General features: G+C 44.0%; 2 protein-coding genes across 6 annotated transcripts in view; one reads left to right on the top strand and one right to left on the bottom strand.

Annotated features, from left to right (window-relative positions):
- TMEM62 (transmembrane protein 62) overlaps nt 1-23,897 on the top strand; it is a 51,353-nt gene extending 27,456 nt beyond the window's left edge. For all 5 annotated transcript variants that reach the window (XM_048854908.2, XM_048854911.2, XM_048854909.2 and 2 more), the window contains 6 exons: nt 2,622-2,781; nt 5,990-6,103; nt 7,322-7,406; nt 20,093-20,197; nt 21,072-21,190; nt 23,313-23,897. In XM_048854908.2, coding sequence (XP_048710865.1) covers nt 2,622-2,781; nt 5,990-6,103; nt 7,322-7,406; nt 20,093-20,197; nt 21,072-21,190; nt 23,313-23,639 — 910 coding nt within the window. In that variant the 3' untranslated portion in view covers nt 23,640-23,897. The remainder of the gene's footprint in view (nt 1-2,621; nt 2,782-5,989; nt 6,104-7,321; nt 7,407-20,092; nt 20,198-21,071; nt 21,191-23,312) is intronic.
- Nucleotides 14,532-19,051, bottom strand: LOC125638789 (zinc finger and SCAN domain-containing protein 32-like). The gene is made up of 2 exons (XM_048854920.2): nt 17,776-19,051; nt 14,532-15,127 (listed from the first exon to the last, which is right to left on the bottom strand). The coding sequence occupies exons 1-2, from the start codon at nt 18,355-18,357 to the stop codon at nt 15,110-15,112; spliced, it is 600 nt and encodes a 199-aa protein (XP_048710877.2). The 5' UTR covers nt 18,358-19,051; the 3' UTR covers nt 14,532-15,109.
- Nucleotides 23,898-24,280: the final 383 nt, after the last annotated feature.

Raw genomic sequence — 24,280 nt, 5'->3', positions numbered from 1 at the left:
GATCCTGTTTTCATAAATGTAATCAATACTGACTTCTTAAGTGCAAGATAAAGAGGTGTCTTTTTGCCTTCTACTTATATTTACTGTTCTCAGAGTCAGAATAACCATCCATGGATTATTTTTCCTATGTGCTGCTTCCCTGTTGATTTCACATCTCCCTTTTGACTTTATATGTAAATAGACATTCATTGTGTTAGTTTACAATGCTTAATTTACATCTCAACAGAGAGAGAAGTGAATAAACAACTCTTGCCTGACAGAAAACCTGTTTGTCAACTCTGCCTTAACACAGACTTTAAAACATACTCTTTGCATAGTATCTGTACATACATTTCACAATGATATTAATGTCCACTGAGACCCTTGGCTTTCATTTGACACCTCACATGACATCATTTGGTGAACAAGAATGTACAAACCAGAATCAGGACATTCCTGTAACCCCCTTGCCAGGTGGCATTAAGGGTTTCTTGGGGCGTGCACGTGCATGCACACGCAGAGATGGGAATGTTTATAACTTCATATTAGGCAAGAATATAGGAAAATTAACTTTGAAATGGCAGGAAGAAATCATTACAGTTTAATAAAGCAAGAGAATTTGATTGAAGGAATAAAACATGAAAGCTTCTCATTTAGTAATTTAAGAAAGAAACTCTAAAAACAACTAATGAGCTGTTGGATGAATTTGGGGAATTACCAGATCCAAAAAACAAGTCTGTAGTGTATGATAATGTTTCAACTCTTATTACACATCTGAATTTTGTGAATCAACAACAGATATAAAATAACATGCAAAAGGTAAACTTACAAAGGAAAAGAAATAGGAACTATGAAAAGGTGTTACACCTGCTGAAGTTTCTAAAGCTGTATTTCATCTTAATTTGGTGAAAGCACTTGAAGCAGATAGTTTTACAGAAATTTACAAAAGCTTACTTGCCAAAATCACTACAATCTTATGAAAACTTTCAGCTAGATCATTGAGGAAGAAATCTCTTCTCAACAGTTAACTTTGTCTGCAATCTGTATTTTAAAAACAAACTAGAGATCCAGTGAGGTGCGCATCTTGTAATACAATCTCCATGTTGAATCAGGATTCTCACATTTGCATGAAAATTGTAGTCTTAACACTTGAGGAAGTATTAACTTGTACATTGAACTTAAGCAGGCTTTGTAGCAGAAAGTAATTTTAGTCAGTATTCATATGCTAAATAAAACAGAGGATTCAGTCAACAGGAAGAGCTATCTGAAGTTTAGACTCTAGGATCTTTGATAGGGTGGAGTGGGGTTTCCTCTTAAAAGCACTAAAATATTTGAATTTGGTTCTTTATTTAAATCATGTATGGGTAGAATTAGAAGATACAGAAATGTGTTGCCCTCTTCAGTTAGAAAGGAATGCCCAGACAAAGCTGTCCATTCCTGCCCCCCTCCAATTTTCCAATCCTGTTAGAACCTTTCATCCAACTAACTCAGTATCATCCCAACAGTACCTCGTATATAAACTGGTGGAAAACACAGCTGTATTTCACCATATGTGCATAATAGCCTACTTCATTTGAGGGAGCCCTACTCCACTTTGCCTATTGCATTACCAGAAATGAAAGAACTTGGAAAGATTTTAGGGTACAAAATTACCATGGGGGAAAAAGCAAACTGCGATGCTGTAATTGAAATGGCAACAGTCCTGAAGGGAAAACCATTAAAATAGCGTCCTCTTGTTTAAGATACTTGGGTGTTGATGTTTCTCATAAAATTGAGCTATATAAACCAAATTATTCTACTGCTGGGGAAAAAAAATAAAAAGAACTTTTAAAAAGAACTGACAAATGTCAGCAAAATCTCTATGCATGTGTGTGCACGAGTATGCATGTTCACCCATGTCTGCCAATTGTGGTATGAAATATTTGACATAAATGGATCCCCTTTGCTTTTATCTGGTCTAGCTAAGTCTGTTCCAGTTAGGGTGCTAGGGATACCTATAACTTTATCAATTCTACAGTCCAGTTTTGCACCATCTGACCTTGGCAAAGGTAAATTGTAGACATAGTTGAATACAATAAAAAAAGCCTCCTTTCCAGAGCATCTCTCCTTGGGGATGCCAATATAGAGAGTCAGAAATCCAGGCTGAGAATTGTACTTGAATCTCTTGCATGGCATTGTGCTACCAGTAAATCACCAATACAGACTTTGGTTAAATTTTTATTTCAGTAAAAAGATATTTGAGGAGATCATGTGAATTGATGTCATATATAGATTCAGCAGAACTACATATACCCTGTGTATTAACGGTTTTGTTAAGATTTTCTTTATTAAAAAAAACCACCTTCTCCTAGACTTTTCCCACTTTTTTAGAAGAGGGCTGCCACATTCCTTTTCACTCTTGGCTCCCAGTAAGTTGACGAGGATGATTAGGGGTATAGCTAGGGAGGGTGTCCCACCTCTTTTGTAAATTACAGCCAGGATCTAATATCTCAAGGATTTCCCACAATAACTCCAGCTCTTCCCTTTTTTAATCCTTTGAACGTTTAGCTATTAGGAAGTATAACCTAATGACTTGTCTCCAAGGGGTAATGACAAACCTTCCTGCAAATCTCATGATGAACCTGTTTGTTTTTACTTCTTAGAATTCTGGTCTTCTCTCCTTCTTTAATCACCTCTGTGAAGGTCAGTATTGATGGAGTTCATTTGGGGGATGCTCATCATGAGTCTGGTCCTCTCTACGTACTGAAGTGGAACCCTCAAAACTACAGTGAAGGATTACATCACATAGATGTGACTGTCCAGGTGAGCTGTCTACTGGCATTCATTACTTTAACCTATAATGCCTTGACCAGCATTTCTCAGCCTGCGGGTTGCATGCGACCCAATTAGCACACAGCTGTGGCCCACCTCAGTTGTGTGCTAAAGGCTGTGTGTTCCCCGCTGCCCTGCCCCACAGCGGGCTCCGGGTGGCTGGCTCCCGCTAGCTCCCACAGTGGGCTCCTGGGTCCGGGCTGCCTGCTGCTGCTGGCTCTGTGCAGCAGGGTCAGGGGTCTGGGTTGCTGGCTGCTGCTCAGCCAAGCACATTGGACTCTGGGCTGCCGCGCGGCCCCATACAACAAGGTCCGGGGTCTCGGCTGCTGCCCAGCCCCGCACAGTGGAATCCAGGGTCCTGGGAGCTGTCTGGCCCTACATGGCAGGGTCCTGGCTCCCGGGTGCTGCCCAGCCCCACCCAGCGAGGTCTGAGGTCCTGGCTGCCGCCCTGCCCCACCCAGTGAGGTCTAGGGTTGCAGTAGGGTCGGGGGTCAAGGTCCCCGCCCCATGCCCAGCTCTCCACTCCCAGCCCCACTCTATGTTGGGGTCTCTGGGCGGAGGGCGCTGGCCATAGGGGGTTGTGTGGGAGGAGGTTAGGTGGTGGGCACTGTGATTCTCAACCTGTGGCCCGGGTAACACTTTGTGGGCCGCATATGCAGCCCACAGTGATACACAGGTTAAGAACCACTGTCCTAGACTATCAACGTACTGCCTCATGTAAGTAGGGATGAGTTTAGTTTAAATAAATATTCATACGTTCCAGTTTTGTCTGCCAGGCATCAGAAATGGAAATCAGAGTTATTCAATGAAAAAGTCTGAATCCCTAATATTGAGACTTTATTTAAGGGTATGTACAAAAGGATTTAAACTTCAAACTGAAAATGTATTGATGTCAGATACAAGGGGAGATCAGATCATTGGTAAACAAGGTTTTTCAAATCACAAGTGCTATTTTAGGATTGCCTCAAAAGAGGGGCACTCTAACTTGGACAATAAATATGTTAATGTGATGTTTCTTCAAGCAAATTTTTAGACAGTTAAGAAAGAGGCAGATCCTTGCCTAGTAAGGGCAAGGATCCAAATCTCAAGGGCCTTGGAGATGAAGTTGTAGTAAACTGTTTGTTTGTTTGGAATTCATCTAAAAATTTGTCAAAGGCTAACATCTAACATGTTTTTTATATCACAGAACACCAAATTGTTACTGACATTATGTTGTTTGAATATAACATTGTGAGGAACAGTTCTCCTTTTGGCAGCTGTAGTTTAGTACTGTGCTTTTAAGAAGCTCTAATAGAAACTGAGCAAACTCTTCCATCTTTGTATACATTTATGCATAGAAATCAATAGTATTGAGAAAGTCAGTTTCTGCCTCACTATGACCATGCATTGCCTAGCCAGACAGCATTTCTGTAGGGCAGAAAACTCTCTTCTTTAAGGGAGTCAGACTTCAGATTCTGAGATTTTAATGGTTAGGGTAAGTGTACTCATCCATATATGTAACTTTCTCTCTTTGTCACACAGCAAGATAAGGACAGTAAGGATTTTCTGTAGTCAACTTGCTGTACTGTTAATGTTGGACATCCTAGCTTGTTCTTAACCTTTTATTTTTTCTTCCTAAAGAAAACATTAAAATTTCAGAACTGATTCTTCTCAAACGAAGCGGGAAAGCCACCATTGTTACAGGGCTCATTTCCAGATTGCCCCCTTGTGGCTCTATAGGGCACTACTCACTCTGTCACAGGACCTCCAACAGTTGGTTGCCATCTCTCATGAGGCCCACTACAATGGTGCTTTAGCCCTCCAGCTAAGACAAACACACTTGAACCTCACCTTTTCCTCAATACTTGCATCCAAAAATAAAGAAATGCTTCAAACTCAAAACCACCCGATGAGTCGTCAGCAGGACCTCACCCTTCTATGCAGGGCTTGTCTTCATGCACTCTGTCCTTTTGGTCAGTCTCCCTGGACCTTGTCGTCTCATCCACCAGGAGACTCGTCCAGGCAGCAAGCTGCCTCGGACTCTTGGCTGAAACCAAACTTTCCTCAGCATGGGACAAGCCAAACTCTATTCTTCTTGGCCAGCTGTGATCTGAGCTGGGCCTTCTCCTTTTAACTCCCACCTCCACAGCTGATATCTGTTGCAAGTGTAGTTGGGTAGGGCTCAGTGGGTCTACAAGCCTTCATTAACCCTCCTCCTTGCCAGTGTGGGACCTGTGTGCCCCATTACACACATGCACAAACACTAGATAACATGTAAGTAGGATTGAGTGGGACTGGCTGTCTACCAGTAATACAGTGTGTGAATATATGCATTTACCACCATTTTAATAGTTTGGGGCTGTATAAAAATGAACTTTTGGTCCTCTCCAGTCATACATCACTAACGCATCCAGTAACTGAATGCTCTGAAAAGCTAATATCCCAGTGGAGGAGCAGAGGGGTCAGGTTTTAACTCTGATGATTTAGCTGGAGAAAATGTGAATTCTCATAATTTTTTCTAATTTGTCTAGTATTTAATATTCACAATTTTATGAGACTGTTCAAAGTTTAAATCCTTGTGATCATACCTATATTTTAACATGTACTATATACTCCTGACAATTTGATAAATATCCTATTTATTATGTCCTGGGAGACAGGTTCTCAGTGCTATAAATGTACAAATAAAAATCATGGAATTATGTTGAATAAATATACTAGCAGTACTGGGAAGAAAATGTATTACCATACTCTGGCTTATAGGTGAGAGCACAGCAATTACAATTTAGTTAAAGAAAATATCAAAAATGGAACACAACACAGCCCCCAGACTTGTTTCAGAGGTGAGGGTCTCTGGAGTTGTGTACAAAAAACAAAAACTGATAGCTGAAGTTAGCCCCTTCTGCAAGTTGCTGAGTCTCTGAAGGGGTCCCTTTCCCATGCAACACTTCCTGATTATAAACTCAGGGCTAAACATTTGCTTGCAACATAAAACTACATTGTCATAATTCACCTAAAAAGAATATACCTGTGCAATAATATGTATTTAGTACAGCAATCTACCAGTCTGTGTACATACTGATGAGATCTTTCCAGAGAAGTTAGCAATCCTAGCCAGGAGCCTTAACCTGAAATTTTGAATTATTCTGGAAAGTGGTTTGAAAGACGCTTGTTTGGCACAATTTACATCTGATTACTTCTCTGTTTTATTCCCAACCAGGATGCCATTGGGAAGAGCAGCACTCAAGGTCATACATTTGCTGTGAACGAAAACCTCTCTCTCAGATTTGGCTTCTTGTCATCTCTCATTCTCCTTACAGACCACTACATCCTGGTGGGTGCTTTCAGCCAAAATAGCGGTCATACCTACTTTCTTTCTCCTAGAGACTGTCAGAGCCATTTTTCTACCTCATGTTGAGAATAAATTATGTAATGTTTGAGTTGTTCAGATATTACAGTGATGGGGTCATATAAGAAACTTTGCAGATATTTTCAGACGTCAGTTCCCAAATTGCACCAATCAGAGACGAACATGCACTGATTATACATGGAAAAAAACCTCACATTTGTATCCACAGCTGTCCATTTTGCACACATGCATGTTTTGTGCATGAATTAGGTATGTATTTTGTAGGAGTGGTTATACAAAAATGAAGCCACCAAGTCTGGCTTGGAGTAAAGTGAAGCCCAAACTAAATTTAAAGAAGAGTAGTGAAAATAGATTACTACAGAAGTGGACTAGCAGGATTATAGGAAGAATTTGTACATCATCTGCTCAAGGTGTGCTTGGTACAAACACTAGATAACATGAAAAGTGAAATCCTGGCCCTGTTAAAGTAGAAAATCCCATTGACTTCAACAGTTACAGGATTTCACCCTTACAAAGGACCAGAACTGGAATAAACAGGAAGATGGAATCATACAATTAATATGTATTAATAGAATTATATGAAGAAAGCTTTAGGTTGTACCTGTGACTTTCTGAAAACTCTGATATTAGTTCTCTAAATTTGTAACTCTGATGTTCATCAGAGTCACTTAAAAGAAAACTGTAGTTTTACTTAGCACAGCAATCTGAAAATGTATATGGTGATAAGTGTCTTCCTATGTGAAATATATTTTAATTTACTTTTTATTTTTGTGTTTATTGAAGAAAGCAAGGCATGTGTGTGATCCCAATAGCTTGGAAACCCAATGAAACCAACTGCAAAATTCCTCTTCCATTTTGCTTTGATATGGAAACTTAATTACTGGTAGTTCTTACAACTGTTGTACTAATTTGCAAATTATTATAAATGTATTACCGCAGTCAGTGTTGTTTCACTGTGAAAGTATTTCTGATAGAAACCAGAACTAACCTGAATTTATTGACTTTTCTCAAGTTCCCCTGTTTCTGAAGTCTCATTGTTACTTTTAAATGTGATGGCACCTGGAATCTCAAAATACCTGTTTTAATTAAACCATTTATTTTTCTCACTTTCACACAGCTGTACTAAGAAGATAGATACCATTTAAAGTTTTGATTTATTGGAATAATTGTGCTTGTTTTCAGGCTCGAGTACTGTTTGGGCTGACTGTTCTGGTTCAGATCACCTTGCTTCTTCTTTTCAGGTACCTTAGAAAGCCAATGCTCAAAGGTAAGAGTCAGTGTTTTGTCTGTATTTTTTAAGAGGATTTTGATTTTTTTCCACACTCTATTCACTATTTTATCCTGTGCTATCAAGACAGCAAAAAAACCCTAATAATAATTATACTACTGTTTACTGTGCAAGCTTTGCATGTAGCACCTCTCAGCTTGAGTCGGTCCCTTGAAGTTGCCATTTTGTTTCCAGAAGGGCTCAGAGAATCTCTGAAATGTCAAATAAAATATGGTCTAGTCAAGGGGTTCTCCAACTTCATTGCACCATGACCCCTTCTGACAATAAAAATTACTATATGACCCCAGGAGAGGAGACCAAAGCCTGAGCCCACTCAAGCCCCAATACCCTTTAGGGGGGAGCAAAGCTGAAGCCAAAAGGCTTCAGCCCCAGGCAGACAGCCTATAACCTGAGCCCCACCACCCAGGGTTTGGGCTTTGGTCCCAGGGAGTGGGTCTCAGGCTTTGGCTTTAGCCCTTGGCCCCAGCAAGTCTAAGCCAGCCCTGGCGACCCCATTAGGTGACAAATCTGAGGAACTCTCCCAGATTGGGGTGTCAATAGAGGAGATTTTAGAACAGAGGTGGACAAACTTTTTGGCCTGAGAGTCATATCTGGGTACAGTGGAGTCCATCTTACATGGGGGTTAGGTTCTAAAGTCAGCATGTAAGGCGAAAATCGCGTATAGTCAAAATTACTCTTGAAAATCCCTTAAATTGCCCATAAAGTACAGTATACTGTACATGGTTTTGTGTATACAACCCTGTACAGTAATATGTATAATGTATACAGTAATGTACAGTATATAATAGAGTACATATGCAAAATATAATTTTACAGTACTATATTTTTAATTACAGGGGGTAATTACAGGGGGTTTATTACAGGGGGTCTCCAGGGCTTGATGTCAGTCCAGGAGACGGAGGTGACGGAGAGCTTGGGGGATGGAGAGTGAGTCGTAGACGAAATGGTTGGCTCTGGTTCAACTTGAGAAGTTGATTGCGTAGGCTCATCTGCTGCTGGTTGTTTTTCCTTGAAAAACATGGTGATCAGCAACTGTCGCTGTTGTCTCTTGAGCTGCTCAAACATTTCTTCATACGGTCTCAAATCGTCCGTAATACTACATGTGATTTTGAGGCTTCGTTCCATAGAGGGATCGTATCCACAAATTGAATCATTCAAGTGTTTCGCTGCTTGGAACACTTCAGCAAATTTACACTTGGAACACTTAAGCAAACTTGCTGGCTCTTCCTGTTCGTTGTCATCATCTTCGTCTTCTGTAGACGATTTTATCAGTTCCTCTAACTCTTTGTTAGTCAGTGCTTCTCTATGGCTCTCAATTAATTCTTCAGTTTCTTCCTCAAGGATGTCGACGAAGCCATCACCACCCACTTGCCTGGCCACCTGAACAATGCATTTCACTTTTGTCAATGGTCAGGAAACCCTTAAAATCATTCATGCATTCTTTCCATAGGTTTCACCAACATGCATTGACTGTTTCAGGCTTGACTGCATCTATTGCCTGTTTAATATAAGTGATGCAATTGGCAATGCTGAGGGACTTCCAACACTCCATCACATTAAGATTGGGATCAGTATCCATAGCACTACATATCCGTGAGAACGTAAGCCTTGTGTACGTGGCCTTGAAACAGCGAATCATGCCTTGGTCGAGAGGTTGGAGGATGGAGATGGTATTGGGGAGAGAAAGAATACTTCAACGTCGTTCTGCGCAAACCGGAGTGCCGCAGGGTGGCCAGGAGCATTGTCTATGATCAGCAACACTTTAAAGTCAAGTCCTTTCTCTTTGAGGTACCGCTTGACCTCCAGAATGAAACACTCGTGGAAACAATCCAGAAATAATGCTGCCAAGCCTTTTTATTTGATTGCCAGAACACAGGCAGGAGATTTTTTTCTTGCCTTTTAGGGCACAGGGATTTGCAGCCCTGTAGAGCAAGTCCGGCTTTATTAAATGCCCAGCCGCATTGCCAGAAAACAACACGGTCACACGGTCTTCAGCTGCTTTGAAGGCAGGGGCCTGTCTTTCTGATTTCGAAGTGTAAGTGCGGTTGGGCATTTTTGTTCTAGAAGAGCCCAGTCTCGTCGGCATTAAAAACTTGTTCCGGGAGATAGCCCTTTTCTTTTATGATTTTCTTTAATTGTTCGGGGTAGTCTTTTGCTGCCTCTTCATTGGCAGATGCAGCTTCACCAGTAGTCTGCACGTTTTTGAGGTTGAAGTGGTTCCTAAAACTGTTAAGCCAACCTTGGCTGGCTTTGAATTCCTTCTCATCAGAAGGCTGTCCCTCTTCGGCGGGAGGTTTGAACAGCGCATAGAGGCTAAGAGCCTTTTCTCGCAACGTGTTGGCATCGATAGGCACACGTTTACGGTTCATGTCTTCCAGCCATAAGTTTAATGCCTTTTCAGTCTTCACTAAAGTCTTACCATGCACCTGGCTCGTCACTTTAGCAGTTATTGGAGCACTTGATGCCACAGCTTGACGAATTTCTCTCTCTCGAATCTTGATGGCACAGATGCTAGATTCGTTGCGGCCATATTTATGCACCACTTTGGAGACTGACATACCGTCTCTCAATAAGTCCAACACAGCCAGTTTTTCCTCCAGCGTTGGAACAGATCGCTGTTTCTTCAGTTGAGCACCAGATGAAGTAGTTGGCTTGCGTTTAGGGGCCATGTTGTACGAAAAATACGTACAGTATCTTTAAACACGAGAATCACACTCAGCGCGGCGAGATGCTCACACTCTGAGAGGCACGCGGGAACAGCAGATTCACGTCTCCCATCTCACGCTCACTCCAGGGCATACACTCATTGAGTGGAATGGTGGGTGGAATTGCCTGCACTATTTACAGGTATCGTGTTATTTTTCTTTTTTTTTTTTGCTGCATGCGTATAGTTGAATTCGCGTTAAGTTAAATGCACGTATGATGCGACTTACCTGTATAGAAATTGTATGGCAGGCCATGAATGCTCACAAAATTGGGGTTGGGGTCTGGCTGGGGGTGTGGGCTCCAGTGTGGGGCCAGAAATGAGAAGTTCAGGGTACGGGAGGGGGCTCCGGGCTGGGGCAGGGCGGGGGGGGGGCAGGCATGAGGGCTACGGCTGAAAGTGCAGGCTCTGGGGTGGGGCAGGGGAATGAGGGATTTGGGATTAAGGAGGATGTTCCAGCTGGGACCGAGGGGTTCGGAGGGTGGGAGGGGGATCAGGGCTAGGACAGGGGGTTGGGGCAGGGGGTGCTGAGGGCTCTGGCTGGTGGTGCGGGCTCTGGGGTGGGACCAGAAATGTGCCGTTCAGGGTGTGGGAGGGGGCTCTGGGATGAGGCAGGGGGTTGAGGTGCGGAGGGTAGTTTGAGGGCTCTGGCTGGGGGTGCAGGCTCTGGGCTGGGGCTGAGGGGTTTGGGGTGTAGGAGGGTGTTCCGATCTGGGGCTGAGGGGTTCAGAGGGCAGGAGGGAGATCAGGTCTGGGGCAAGGGGTTGGAGCACAGGCGGGGTGGGTCAGGGGTGCAGGCTCTAGGCAGCGCTTACCTCAAGCGGCTCCCAGAAGCAGCGGCATGTCCCCCCTCCAGCTCTTATGTGGAGGCGCGGCCAGGCGGCTCTGCATGCTGCCCCGTCCGCAAGCACTGCCCCCGCAGCTCCCATTGGCCACAGTTCCCAGCCAATGGGAGCTGCAGGGGCGGCACTTGGGGTGGGGGTAGCGTGCGGAGCAGAGCCCGCTGACTGCCCCTACGCATAGAGGGGGGACATGCTGCTGCTTCTGGGAGCTGTGTAGAGTGGCCCCAGATCCTGCTACCCGGCTAGCATACCAGAGTGGGGCAAATCCCAGACCCTGCTCCCCAGCGGGAGCTTGAGGGTGGGATTAAGATGGCTGGCAGGCCAGATCCAGCCTGCGGGCTGTAGGTTACCCACCCCTGTTTTAGAACAAAGTGATAAACTAAATAATAAGTCCAGGATCAGATGGTATTCACCCAAGAGTTCTGAAGGAACTCATATGTGAAATTGCAGAACTACTACCTGGTATGTAGTCTGTCACTTAAATCAGCCTCTGCACAGGTGACTGGAGGATAGCTAATGTAATGTCAATTTTTTAAAATAGGCTTCAGAGGCAATTCTGGCAATTACAGGCCAGTGAACCTAACTTCAGGACCAGGCAAATTGGTTGAAACTATAGTAAAGAACAGAATTATCAGACACACAGATGAACACAATATGTTGGGGGAAGAGTCAATATGGTTTTTATAAAGGGAAATCGTGCCTCACCAATCTATTAGAGTTCTTTGTGGGAGTCAACAAGCATATGAACAAAGGTGATCCAATTGATATAAAGTACTTGGACTTTCAGAAAGCCTTTGGCAAGGTCCCTCACCACCGTCTCCTAAGCAAACTAAGCAGTAATGGGATTAAGAGGGAAAGTCCTCTCATGGGGTATGTCTGCACTACGGAATAAGGTCGAATTTATAGAAGTCGTTTTTTTAGAAATCGGTTTTATATATTCGAGTGTGTGTGTCCCCACAGAAAATGCTCTAAGTGCATTAAGTGCATTAACTCGGCGGAGTGCTTCCACAGTACCGAGGCTAGAGTCGACTTCCGGAGCATTGCACTGTGGATAGCTATCCCACAGTTCCTGCAGTCTCCGCTGCCCATTGGAATTCTGGGTTGAGATCCCAATGCCTGATGGGGCTAAAACATTCTTGCAGGTGGTTCTGGGTACATATCGTCAGGCCCCCGTTCCCTCCCTCCCTCCGTGAAAGCAAGGGCAGACAATCGTTTCGCGCCTTTTTTCCTGAGCTACCTGTGCAGACGCCATACCACGGCAAGCATGGAGCCCGCTCAGGTAACCGTCACCCTATGTCTCCTGGGTGCTGGCAGACGCGGTACGGCATTGCTACACAGTAGCAGCAACCCCTTGCCTTGTGGCAGCAGACGGTACAGTACGACTGGTAGCCATCATCGTCATGTCCGAGGTGCTCCTGCCCACGTCGGCTGCGAGCGCCTGGACAGACATGGGTGCAGGGACTAAATTTGGAGTGACTTGACCAGGTCATTCTCTTTAGTCCTGCAGTCAGTCCTATTGAACCATCTTATGGTGAGCAGGCAGGCGATACGGATTGCTAGCAGTCGTACTGTACCATCTTCTGCCGGGCAGGCAAGAGATGAGGATGGCTAGCAGTCATACTGTACCATCTTCTGCCGAGCAGCCATGAGATGTGGATGGCATGCAGTCCTTCTGCACCGTCTGCTGCCAGCCAAAGTTGTAAAAGATAGATGGAGTGGATCAAAACAAGAAATAGACCAGATTTGTTCTGTATTCATTTGCTTCCCCCCCTCCCCCGTCTAGGGGACTCATTCTTCTAGGTCACACTGCAGTCACTCACAGAGAAGGTGCAGCGAGGTAAATCTAGCCATGTATCAATCAGAGGCCAGGCTAACCTCCTTGTTCCAATAAGAACAATAAGTTAGGTGCACCATTTCTTATTGGAACCCTCCGTGAAGTCCTGCCTGAAATACTCCTTGATGTAAAGACACCCCCTTTGTTGATTTTAGCTCCCTGAAGCCAACCCTGTAAGCCGTGTCCTCAGTCGCCCCTCCCTCCGTCAGAGCAACGGCAGACAATCATTCCGCGCCTTTTTTCTGTGCGGACGCCATACCAAGGCAAGCATGGAGGTTGCTCAGCTCACTTTGGCAATTAGGAGCACATTAAACACCACACACATTATCCAGCAGTATATGCAGCACCAGAACCTGGCAAAGCGATACCGGGCGAGGAGGCGACGTCAGCGCGGTCACATGAGTGATCAGGACATGGACACAGATTTCTCTGAAAGCATGGGCCCTGACAATGCATGCATCATGGTGCTAATGGGGCAGGTTCATGCTGTGGAACGCCGATTCTGGGCTCGGGAAACAAGCACAGACTGGTGGGACCGCATAGTGTTGCAGGTCTGGGACAATTCCCAGTGGCTGCGAAACTTTCGCATGCGTAAGGGCACTTTCATGGAACTTTGTGACTTGCTTTCCCCTGCCCTGAGGCGCATGAATACCAAGATGAGAGCAGCCCTCACAGTTGAGAAGCGAGTGGCGATAGCCCTGTGGAAGCTTGCAACGCCAGACAGCTACCGGTCAGTTGGGAATCAATCTGGAGTGGGCAAATCTACTGTTGGGGCTGCTGTGATGCAAGTAGCCCACGCAATCAAAGATCTGCTGATATCAAGGGTAGTGACCCTGGGAAATGTGCAGGTCCTAGTGGATGGCTTTGCTGAAATGGGATTCCCTAACTGTGGTGGGGCCATAGACGGAACCCATATCCCTATCTTGGCACTGGAGCACCAAGCTGCCGACTACATAAACCGCAAGGGGTACTTTTCGATAGTGCTGCAAGCTCTGGTGGATCACAAGGGACGTTTCACCAACATCAACGTGGGATGGCCGGGAAAGGTACATGACGCTCGCATCTTCAGGAACTCTGGTCTGTTTCAAAAGCTGCAGGAAGGGACTTTATTCCCAGACCAGAAAATAACTGTTGGGGATGCCTATATGTATCCTTGGGGACCCAGCCTACCCCTTAATGCCATGGCTCATGAAGCCGTACACAGGCAGCCTGGACAGTAGTCAGGAGCTGTTCAACTACAGGCTGAGCAAGTGCAGAATGATGGTAGAATGTGCATTTGGACGTTTAAAGGCGCGCTGGCGCAGTTTACTGACTCGCTTAGACCTCAGTGAAACCAATATTCCCACTGTTATTACTGCTTGCTGTGTGCTCCACAATATCTGTGAGAGTAAGGGGGAGACGTTTATGGCGGAGTGGGAGGTTGAGGCAAATCGTCTGGCTGCTGGTTACGTGCGGCCAGACACCAGGGCGGTTAGAAGAGCACAGGAGGGCGCGGTACGCATCAGAGAAGCTTTGAAAACCAGTTTCATGACTGGTCAGGCTACAGTGTGAAAGTTCTGTTTGTTTCTCCTTGATGAACCCCCCCGCCCCTTGGTTCACTCTACTTCCCTGTAAGCTAACCACCCGCCCCTCCTCCCTTCAATCACCGCTTGCAGAGGCAATAAAGTCATTGTTGCTTCACATTCATGCATTCTTTATTCATTCATCACACAAATAGGGGGATGACTACCAAGGTAGCCCAGGAGGGGTGGTGGAGGAGGGAAGGAAAATGCCGCACAGCACTTTAAAAGTTTACAACTTTAAAATTTATTGAATGACAGCCTTCTTTTTTTTGGGCAATCCTCTGTGGTGGAGTGGCTGGTTGGCCGGAGGCCCCCCCACCGCGTTCTTGGGCGTCTGGGTGTGGAGGCTATGGAACTTGGGGAGGAGGGCGGTTGGTTACACAGGGGCTGTAGTGGCAGTCTGTGCTCCAGCTGCCTTTGCTGCAGCTCAACCATACACTGGAGCATACCGGTTTGGTCCTCCAGCAGCCTCAGCATTGAATCCTGCCTCCTCTCATCACGCTGCCGCCACATTTGAGCTTCAGCCCTGTCTTCAGCCCACCACTTACTCTCTTCAGCCCGCCACCTCTCCTCCCGGTCATTTTGTGCTTTCCTGCACTCTGACATTATTTGCCTCCACACATTCGTCTGTGCTCTGTCAGTGTGGGAGGACAGCATGAGCTTGGAGAACATGTCATCGCGAGTGTTTTTTTTTTTCTTTCTAAGCTTCACTAGCCTCTGGGAAGGAGAAGATCCTGTGATCATTGAAACACATGCAGCTGGTGGAGAAAAAAAAAGGGACAGCGGTATTTAAAAAGACACATTTTATAAAACAGTGGCTACACTCTTTCAGGGTAAACCTTGCTGTTAACATTAGAATCATAGAATATCAGGGTTGGAAGGGATCCCAGAAGGTCATATAGTCCAACCCCCTGCTCGAAGCAGGACCAATTCCCAGTTAAATCATCCCAGCCAGGGCTTTGTCAAGCCTGACCTTAAAAACCTCTAAGGAAGGAGATTCTACCACCTCCCTAGGTAACGCATTCCAGTGTTTCACCACCCTCTTAGTGAAAAAGTTTTTCCTAATATCCAATCTAAACCTCCCCCACTGCAACTTGAGACCATTACTCCTCGTTCTGTCATCTGCTACCATTGAGAACAGTCTAGAGCCATCCTCTTTGGAACCCCCTTTCAGGTAGTTGAAAGCAGCTATCAAATCCCCCCTCATTCTTCTCTTCTGCAGACTAAACAATCCCAGCTCCCTCAGCCTCTCCTCATAAGTCATGTGTTCTAGACCCCTAATCATTTTTGTTGCCCTTCGCTGGATTCTCTCCAATTTATCCACATCCTTCTTGTAGTGTGGGGCCCAAAACTGGACACAGTACTCCAGATGAGGCCTCACCAATGTCGAATAGAGGGGAACGATCACGTCCCTCGATCTGCTCGCTATGCCCCTACTTATACATCCCAAAATGCCATTGGCCTTCTTGGCAACAAGGGCACACTGCTGACTCATATCCAGCTTCTCGTCCACTGTCACCCCTAGGTCCTTTTCCGCAGAACTGCTGCCTAGCCATTCGGTCCCTAGTCTGTAGCGGTGCATTGGATTCTTCCATCCTAAGTGCAGGACCCTGCACTTATCCTTATTGAACCTCATCAGATTTCTTTTGGCCCAATCCTCCAATTTGTCTAGGTCCTTCTGTATCCTATCCCTCCCCTCCAGCGTATCTACCATTCCTCCCAGTTTAGTATCATCCGCAAATTTGCTGAGAGTGCAATCCACACCATCTTCCAGATCATTTATGAAGATATTGAACAAAACCGGCCCCAGGACCGACCCTTGGGGCACTCCACTTGATACCGGCTGCCAACTAGACATGGAGCCATTGATCACTACCCGTTGAGCCCGACAATCTAGCCAGCTTTCTACCCACCTTGTAGTGCATTCATCCAGCCCATACTTCCTTAACTTGCTGACAAGAATACTGTGGGAGACCGTGTCAAAAGCTTTGCTAAAGTCAAGAAACAATACATCCACTGCTTTCCCTTCATCCACAGAACCAGTAATCTCATCATAAAAGGCGATTAGATTAGTCAGGCATGACCTTCCCTTGGTGAATCCATGCTGGCTGTTCCTGATCACTTTCCTCTCATGCAAGTGCATCAGGATTGATTCTTTGAGGACCTGCTCCATGATTTTTCCAGGGACTGAGGTGAGGCTGACTGGCCTGTAGTTCCCAGGATCCTCCTTCTTCCCTTTTTTAAAGATTGGCACTACATTAGCCTTTTTCTAGTCATCCGGGACTTCCCCGGTTCGCCACGAGTTTTCAAAGATAATGGCCAATGGCTCTGCAATCACAGCTGCCAATTCCTTCAGCACTCTCGGATGCAACTCGTCCAGCCCCATGGACTTGTGCACGTCCAGCTTTTCTAAATAGTCCCTAACCACCTCTATCTCCACAGAGGGCTGGCCATCTCTTCCCCATTTTGTGATGCCCGGCGCAGCAGTCTGGGAGCTGACCTTGTTAGTGAAAACAGAGGCAAAAAAAGCATTGAGTACATTAGCTTTTTCCACATCCTCTGTCACTATGTTGCCTCCCTCATTCAGTAAGGGGCCCACACTTTCCTTGGCTTTCTTCTTGTTGCCAACATACCTGAAGAAACCCTTCTTGTTACTCTTGACATCTCTTGCTAGCTGCAGCTCCAGGTGCGATTTGGCCCTCCTGATATCATTCCTACATGCCCGAGCAATATTTTTATACTCTTCCCTGGTCATATGTCCAACCTTCCACTTCTTGTAAGCTTCTTTTTTATGTTTAAGATCCGCTAGGATTTCACCATTAAGCCAAGCTGGTCACCTGCCATATTTACTATTCTTTCGACTCATACATAGCACATGTGCTTTCGTTACATACATAGCACATGTGCTTTCGTTACATACATAGCACATGTGCTTTCGTTACAAGGTCGCATTTTGCCTCCCCCCACCGCGTGGCTACCCCCTCAACCTTCCCCCCTCCCTGTAGCTAACAGTGGGGAACATTTCTGTTTAGCCACAGGCAAACAGCCCAGCAGGAATGGACTCCTCTGAGTGTCCCCTGAAGAAAAGCACTCTATGTCAACCAGGTGACCATGAATTATATCTCACTCTCCTGAGGATAACACAGAGAGATAAAGAATGGATGTTGTTTGAATGCCAGCAAACATGCACTGCAATGCTTTGTTCTACAACGATTCCCGAGTACGTGTTACTGGCCTGGAGTGGTAAAGTGTCCTACCATGAAGGACGCAATAAGGCTGCCCTCCCCAGAAACCTTTTGCAAAGGCTTTGGGAGTACATCTAGGAGAACCGTGAATGCCAGGGCAAAGTAATCCTTTCACATGCTTGCTTTTAAACCATGTATAGTATTTTAAAAGATACACTCACCAGAGGTCCCTTCTCCGCCTGCTGGGTCCAGGAGGCAGCCTTGGGTGGGTTCGGGGGGTACTGGCTCCAGGTCCAGGGTGAGAAACAGTTCCTGGCTGTCGGAAAACCGGTTTCTCCGCTTGCTTGCTGTGAGCTATCTACAACCTCATCATCATCATCTTCTTCTTCGTCCCCAAAACCTGCTTCCGTATTGCCTCCATCTCCATTGAAGGAGTCAAACAACATGGCTGGGGTAGTGGTGGCTGAACCCCCTAAAATGGCATGCAGCTCATCATAGAAGCGGCATGTTTGGGGCTCTGACCCAGAGCGGCCGTTCGCCTCTCTGGTTTTCTGGTAGGCTTGCCTCAGCTCCTTCAGTTTCACGGGGCACTGCTTCGGGTCCCTGTTATGGCCTCTGTCCTTCATGCCCTGGGAGATTTTGACAAAGGTTTTGGCATTTTGAAAACTGGAACGGAGTTCTGATAGCACGGATTCCTCTCCGCAAACAGCGATCAGATCCCGTACCTCCCGTTCGGTCCATGCTGGAGCTCTTTTGCGATTCTGGGACTCCATCATGGTCACCTCTGCTGATGAGCTCTGCATGGTCACCTGCAGCTTGCCATGCTGGCCAAACAGGAAATGAGATTCAAAAGTTCGCGGTTCTTTTCCTGTCTACCTGGCCAGTGCATCTGAGTTGAGAGTGCTGTCCAGAGCGGTCACAATGGAGCACTCTGGGATAGCTCCCGGAGGCCAATACCGTCGAATTGTGTCCACAGTACCCCAAATTCGAGCCGGCAAGGCCGATTTAAGCGCTAATCCACTTGTCAGGGGTGGAGTAAGGAAATCGATTTTAAGAACCCTTTAAGTCGAAATAAAGGGCTTCATCGTGTGGACGGGTGCAGGTTTACATCGATTTAATGCTGCTAAATTCAAACTAAAGTCCTAGTGTAGACCAGGGCATGGATCAGTAACTGGTTAAAAGATAGGAAACAAAGGGTATGAATAAATGGTCCATTTTAATAATGGAGAGTGATAATAGCAGGGTCCTGCAAGTATACTGGGGCATGTGATGTTCAACATATTCATAAATTATCTGGAAAAGTGTGTTAACAGAGAGATGGCAAAATTTGCAGATGATACAAAAGTACCCAAGATAGTTAAGTCCAAAGCAGACTGCAAAAAGTTACAAAGGGATTTCAGAAAATCGGTGACTACGTAACAAAATGGCAGATGAAATTCAGTGTTGATGTGTGAAAAGTAATGCACATTGGAAAAAATAATCCCAACTATACATACAAAATGATGGGATCTAAATTACCTGTTATCACTCAAGAAAGAGATCTTGGAATCATTGTGGATAGTTCTCTGAAAATATCTGCAAAGTGTGCAGGGGCAGTCAAAAGAGCTAACAGAATGTTAGGAACCTTTAGGAAAAGGATAGATAATAGAACAGAAAATATCATAATGCCACTATATAAATCCATGGTATGCCCACACCTTGAATACTACATGCAGTTTGGGTTGCGCCATCTAAAAAAAAGTATACTGGAATTGGAAAAGGTACAGAGAAGGGAAACAGAAATGATTTGGGGTATGAAACAGCTTCCATAGAAGGAGATTTAAAAGGGTGGGATTGTCCAGCTTGGAAAAGAGGTGACAGAAGGGGGGATATGATCGAGGTCTATTAAATCATGGATTGTATGGAGAAAGTGATTAGGGAAGTGTTATTTACACCTTCACATAACACAAGAACTAAGGGTTACATGTTGATATTAATAGGTGGCGGGTTTAAAACAAACAAAAGGAAGTACTTCTTCACACAATGTATAGTTAACCTGTGGAGCTAATTGCCAGGGGATACTGTGAAGACCAAAAGTATAACTGGATTCAAAAAAGAATTAGATAAATTAATGAAGAATAGGTCCACCAATAGCTATTAGCCAGGATGGTTGGGGCAACAACCATGCGTTTCCTGGTGTCTCTAAACCTCCAACTGCCAGAAGCTGGGACTGGATGACAGGAGATGGATCACTCATAATTGCCCTGTTCTGTTCATTCCTTCTGAAGCACCTGGCACTGACCACTGTCAGAAGACAGGATACTGGGCTAGCTGGACCATTGGTCCAATCCACTATGATCATTCTGATGTTCTTAGAGAAGCTACCTGTTTATTCTCTTGTGTTGGTGCTCAAAACTTACTCAATATTCTGTTAATTTATTTTTCTTATTTTATATATTCTGTTTAAACAGTGTGTAGATTTGTTTTAAACAGACACATTTTATATGTATCCTGTATGCTCTGAATTAATAATTTTTCTGAACTGCTTCCTTCGTTCAGGACCTCCAGGATTAGTAATGCTGACCTCCTTTTCACTTCACGTCTTGAGCAAAACAAACATCTTCTTTTACTCTGTTCTGATACTGAATTTGTATACAGCTCTGGGTATGTAGCTTAAAATACTAGAGGATGTACATTGTATTTTTAAAATGTGCAGAGATGTTCAGAGGTTTCTCAATAAAAACTTTAGATTATATACAAAATAAAAAAGTTAGCTGGGTTACAAAGCTGAGTTGTGACTTTAAAAATTCTTGTACAATAAAACTGAAGGCTTATTTGTTAAGTATTCCAAACTTAGAATGTCATGACTTTGTATTCTTAAAGTATTCTGTGAACATTTAAAACAAATTCACTTTGTTTAACTTAGGACTCACTTATTCTTTTTAAAATAAAAGACTGAGGCCTGGCTATGGCTTGGCAAAGTGTGAGCACGTGGTATGTCTGTTTCACATTATAGCTTATGACGACACCTCAGCTTTGACATCGAAACACCCTGCTTACTTAGTCTGGTCTTTCCCTAAGAAAATGGTACCAATTATGTAAACATCCACTAAAACTGAGTGTGCCAAGCTCACTTTAATTTGTAACCCAAGACAGATTTAAAACAACATGTGAAAGACTAGTGCATAAACACACTGTAACCCTAGTGAAAGATCTGTGTTTCAGAAGGATAGTTTCTATGGATACACCATTTCTACCTGCAGCAAAATGTTCTGTGTGGTATAAGAATTGTTAGAGATTAGATTTATATAAGAATATTTTCATTGCAGGGTTTTAGGTGGCATCTGTTGATGATGCACTATGCTTTGTTAGTTTCACCCAGGAATGTTTATCAGGCTCAATACATGGTGTTCATTCTAAAGTGATCACTAGACAAACAAGTAGTTTTCCTAATACTAGCTCATGCTTTGGGCTGGCAGAGTAAGTCATCTCTGTATTGTATTTACTATTGCTGTTGAATTTATTTCCTCTCCTACAGGACCCTGGTTTATTGGCGAGGTGATAGATGGCCAGGTGGGCACCTGTTTTTCCTTTGGGGTAATTGTTGGTGGACATTTCCTGCAAGGCAGCTTGACATTTGTGGTTGGAATTTTACAGGTGAGAATTTAGATATGAACATTGGCAAGCTGCTTTAGCCTGTGAGATTTTTTTCAAGCTCTTTGAATTTTAGAAATGGTGGAGGAGGAGGGTTGTGGCAGATGGGAGAAGTGATGATATGGTGGTCAAAACTCTGATCTTTCAAACTGAGACCACAGTTTAAGTGGAATTTGGTAAGTTACATGGAGCACATTTAGTAGTCTCTGCTCTTTGTCTGTATAGCCAATTCAACATAGGTGTTTTATAGGGCATATCTTTATTGACTGTGATATCTGTTAGGAAATCTGTAGTCCTGGAGTCAAAGGGTTAAGAAATGTGAGCTAACCCTGGAGCTTTCTGCCTGGGAAATACAGAGGCCATTTGAGATACTGCAGGAGAGATGGCATTGTAACCTGGATGTTAGATTAAGGATAGATAGAAGGCTTTTTAACAAAGGCCATAGAACTTCCCCAAAATAATTCCTAGAGCATATCTTTTAGGAAAACATCCTTAATGTGTTGGTGCTCTTATTTCCTCTATTTTGCCAACAAGGTTCCTGTTTACTAGTTTGTTTGTTTAGCTAAATATATCTGTGCTGTTTCTCCTTTCCTAATCATTAGATTTTTTTTCTATGCTTCAGGTGTGAGGTAGGATTTCTTTCATTAAATTTAAGTATTTTCCTTGCTCCCTTCCCCTTTGCAGTATCAGAGTCCTAGAAATTGTCACACCAGAACCCCAATTTTGCTCCCCTGCTCTTGCCCTCAAGTATTTGCCAAAAGGGACTCTTAAAACTCTAGCATCTCTTTTTGAATCTGTGTCAGTGCTGAAACTCACACATGACACAGAATACAACTAGCCATTATAAGATCCAGAAGAGCATTTGAAAGCTCACTGTTCCCTCCTCTGACAACATCACTTCTTAGGGACTAAAAACACTATAGAAAAGAACTGCTTGGCAGCATAGTATGCAAATGAATGGGTTTTCCTCTACAAAACTCAACAGAACACCTACCCAAGTGTTTTTCCAGAAACTCTACTTTATTTGCTTTCTTTTTAATTTTTAAATTCTATATTTTTTTTTTAGTCTTTACCAATTGGTTAATTTTCAGTCCTTTTTTCTTCCCTTCAGCTTCCTCATCTTTGCCCTCTTTTATCCACAGAAGAAAACAGAATTCTTCAACAGACTTCTGGTTCCATTTGGAAGACCAATGGACCTGTTGCTCTGTTTCAAAGTGTAGTTGGACAACAGAAATCATAGACAACAGATTAAAATTTTCAGCTGAAATTTGCATGGGGGTATGCACACTTCTGGGTCCTAGGGAGAGTGGATGTGATGCAGAATGCAGTTTTAACTGGTATCTAGTAGAGTAGCTGCCACTGCCTTAGTGGTAGTTAGATGTATTATAGAGGTGATATTTCGACACACATAAACGTCCAAATCATCCATGCCAGATAAAGTGGAGGAAGGAATAGGGTTTAGAACTGGCAAGAGAAAACTCCAAATAGTAAAAAGGGGGAACATTCATTAGGGAGTTCTATCAATTTTTGCCCACTCCCTTGTGAAGTTTTGACTTATTGATGCTCCTTTATTTTCCTTCTTAAATATCATCAGTAAATCTTGGCTTTCTGTTAGCAATCATTAATTCACACTACCTCTTCTCTGCCTCAGGGAGGGAGCAGAAAGGAAAAGCAATGTTGCTTCTCTCTCTCAACCTTTTCTTTCTTTTCCTTCTCTCTGTTTAATTTTCCTTTGACTCTTCTGTACACCAGTTGGAAGCAAAGGATTTTCCACTTTCTCTTGCTGCGATCCATCACACTTGAGCCATGTTCCAGCCAAGGAGGACTGAGTGGTTAAGATTTTTTGCAAACCCTTCAAATTGGTCAGTAGGTTTCTGTGTTAAATAGATATGAGCTCCCACTTTCACCAGTCTGAGTTTAATGCCTTCCCAATTTTACCAGTCAGCAATAGTTTCTGTGGAAGAATCTAACTCCAGGAATTATACCTCTGGAATGCTATTGCTGGCTACTAGACCAGTCTATGGGATAGTTATTGTGCCCTCCTGTATCTTCCCATGGTCTGACTTGCTCAATATAACATTCCTGACACATTTAAATTCTCCTTTCTCTCTGCTTGCCTTTCCAGGTGATATTTTTTAACTTGCCTTTGATGGCTTACGTGTGCTGGTGCCTGTTACTACGATGCCAGGGGCATAGCTTCTACTCTCATATCTGTCATGCCAGGCACTTCCTGGCTGTGCCAATCCATCTAACCATGCTGCTCCTGCTGGCCTGGCAAGTCTATTCCTGTTACTTCCTGCAACGGACCTATGGAACTCTGGCTTTCTTCCTTTCCCCAATGAAGACCTGGCTGGTGGTGCTGACCCTAGCTCTTATCCATAAAACCTGGACACTGAGCTCTTCTGAGCTGCGAACTTACATAGTGGAGATGAAAAACTGTCAGAGCTCTTAATGTCTGATGAAGGTATTCAAAGTTCTTTTGAGGGAAGCTGTGAACTGCAGGTTTGTATGGCTGCATTTCAGTACAGCGCAAGCAATTAAATGGTAAGATCTGAAGCTGTCCCTGAATTGCCTCAGAACTTTGTGATAATGGGGTTTACTGTGGTACAGAGTGGACCTTTGTGTTTGACAGATGGAATTGTTTCCTGATTACTGAATGGAAAAAATATTTTAATGTATTAAATTCCTAATTCTACAACATTGGAAAAAATTCAGGAGTGGATCTTTATAATGCGTTATTGGAACTGTGCTGCTATTTATTTATTTACACATGGATCTACAAAACCACACAGTGTGATTGGATGTCATTAAAGACAGTATTGACCATAACATAGGTCTGCAACAGTGGCCTTCACACAAAGTGTCACTGTGGTTTGTGCTAACCACACTTTTTGATGTGTATAATGCTATAATGTATATCAGCAACTCAAATCTAATTGTAATGTGTATGTGTGTCTAAGTCCTGCTCTATTCTTCTTCTTCAGACAGAGCTAAAGAGAGGCAGTGTGCTCTGTCTTTGCCTTTTTTCTCCCAACAGTGACCCACACCTGACTAGTGAAAGAGCTGTGTTGGTTGGCTCTGTGATGGTCAGAG

Source organism: Caretta caretta, chromosome 6 (genome assembly GCF_965140235.1).
Source record: "Caretta caretta isolate rCarCar2 chromosome 6, rCarCar1.hap1, whole genome shotgun sequence".
NCBI classification, from domain to species: domain Eukaryota; kingdom Metazoa; phylum Chordata; order Testudines; family Cheloniidae; genus Caretta; species Caretta caretta.
The sequence above is the reverse complement of the archived record's forward strand: the minus strand, read 5'-3'. Positions and strand labels throughout refer to the sequence as shown.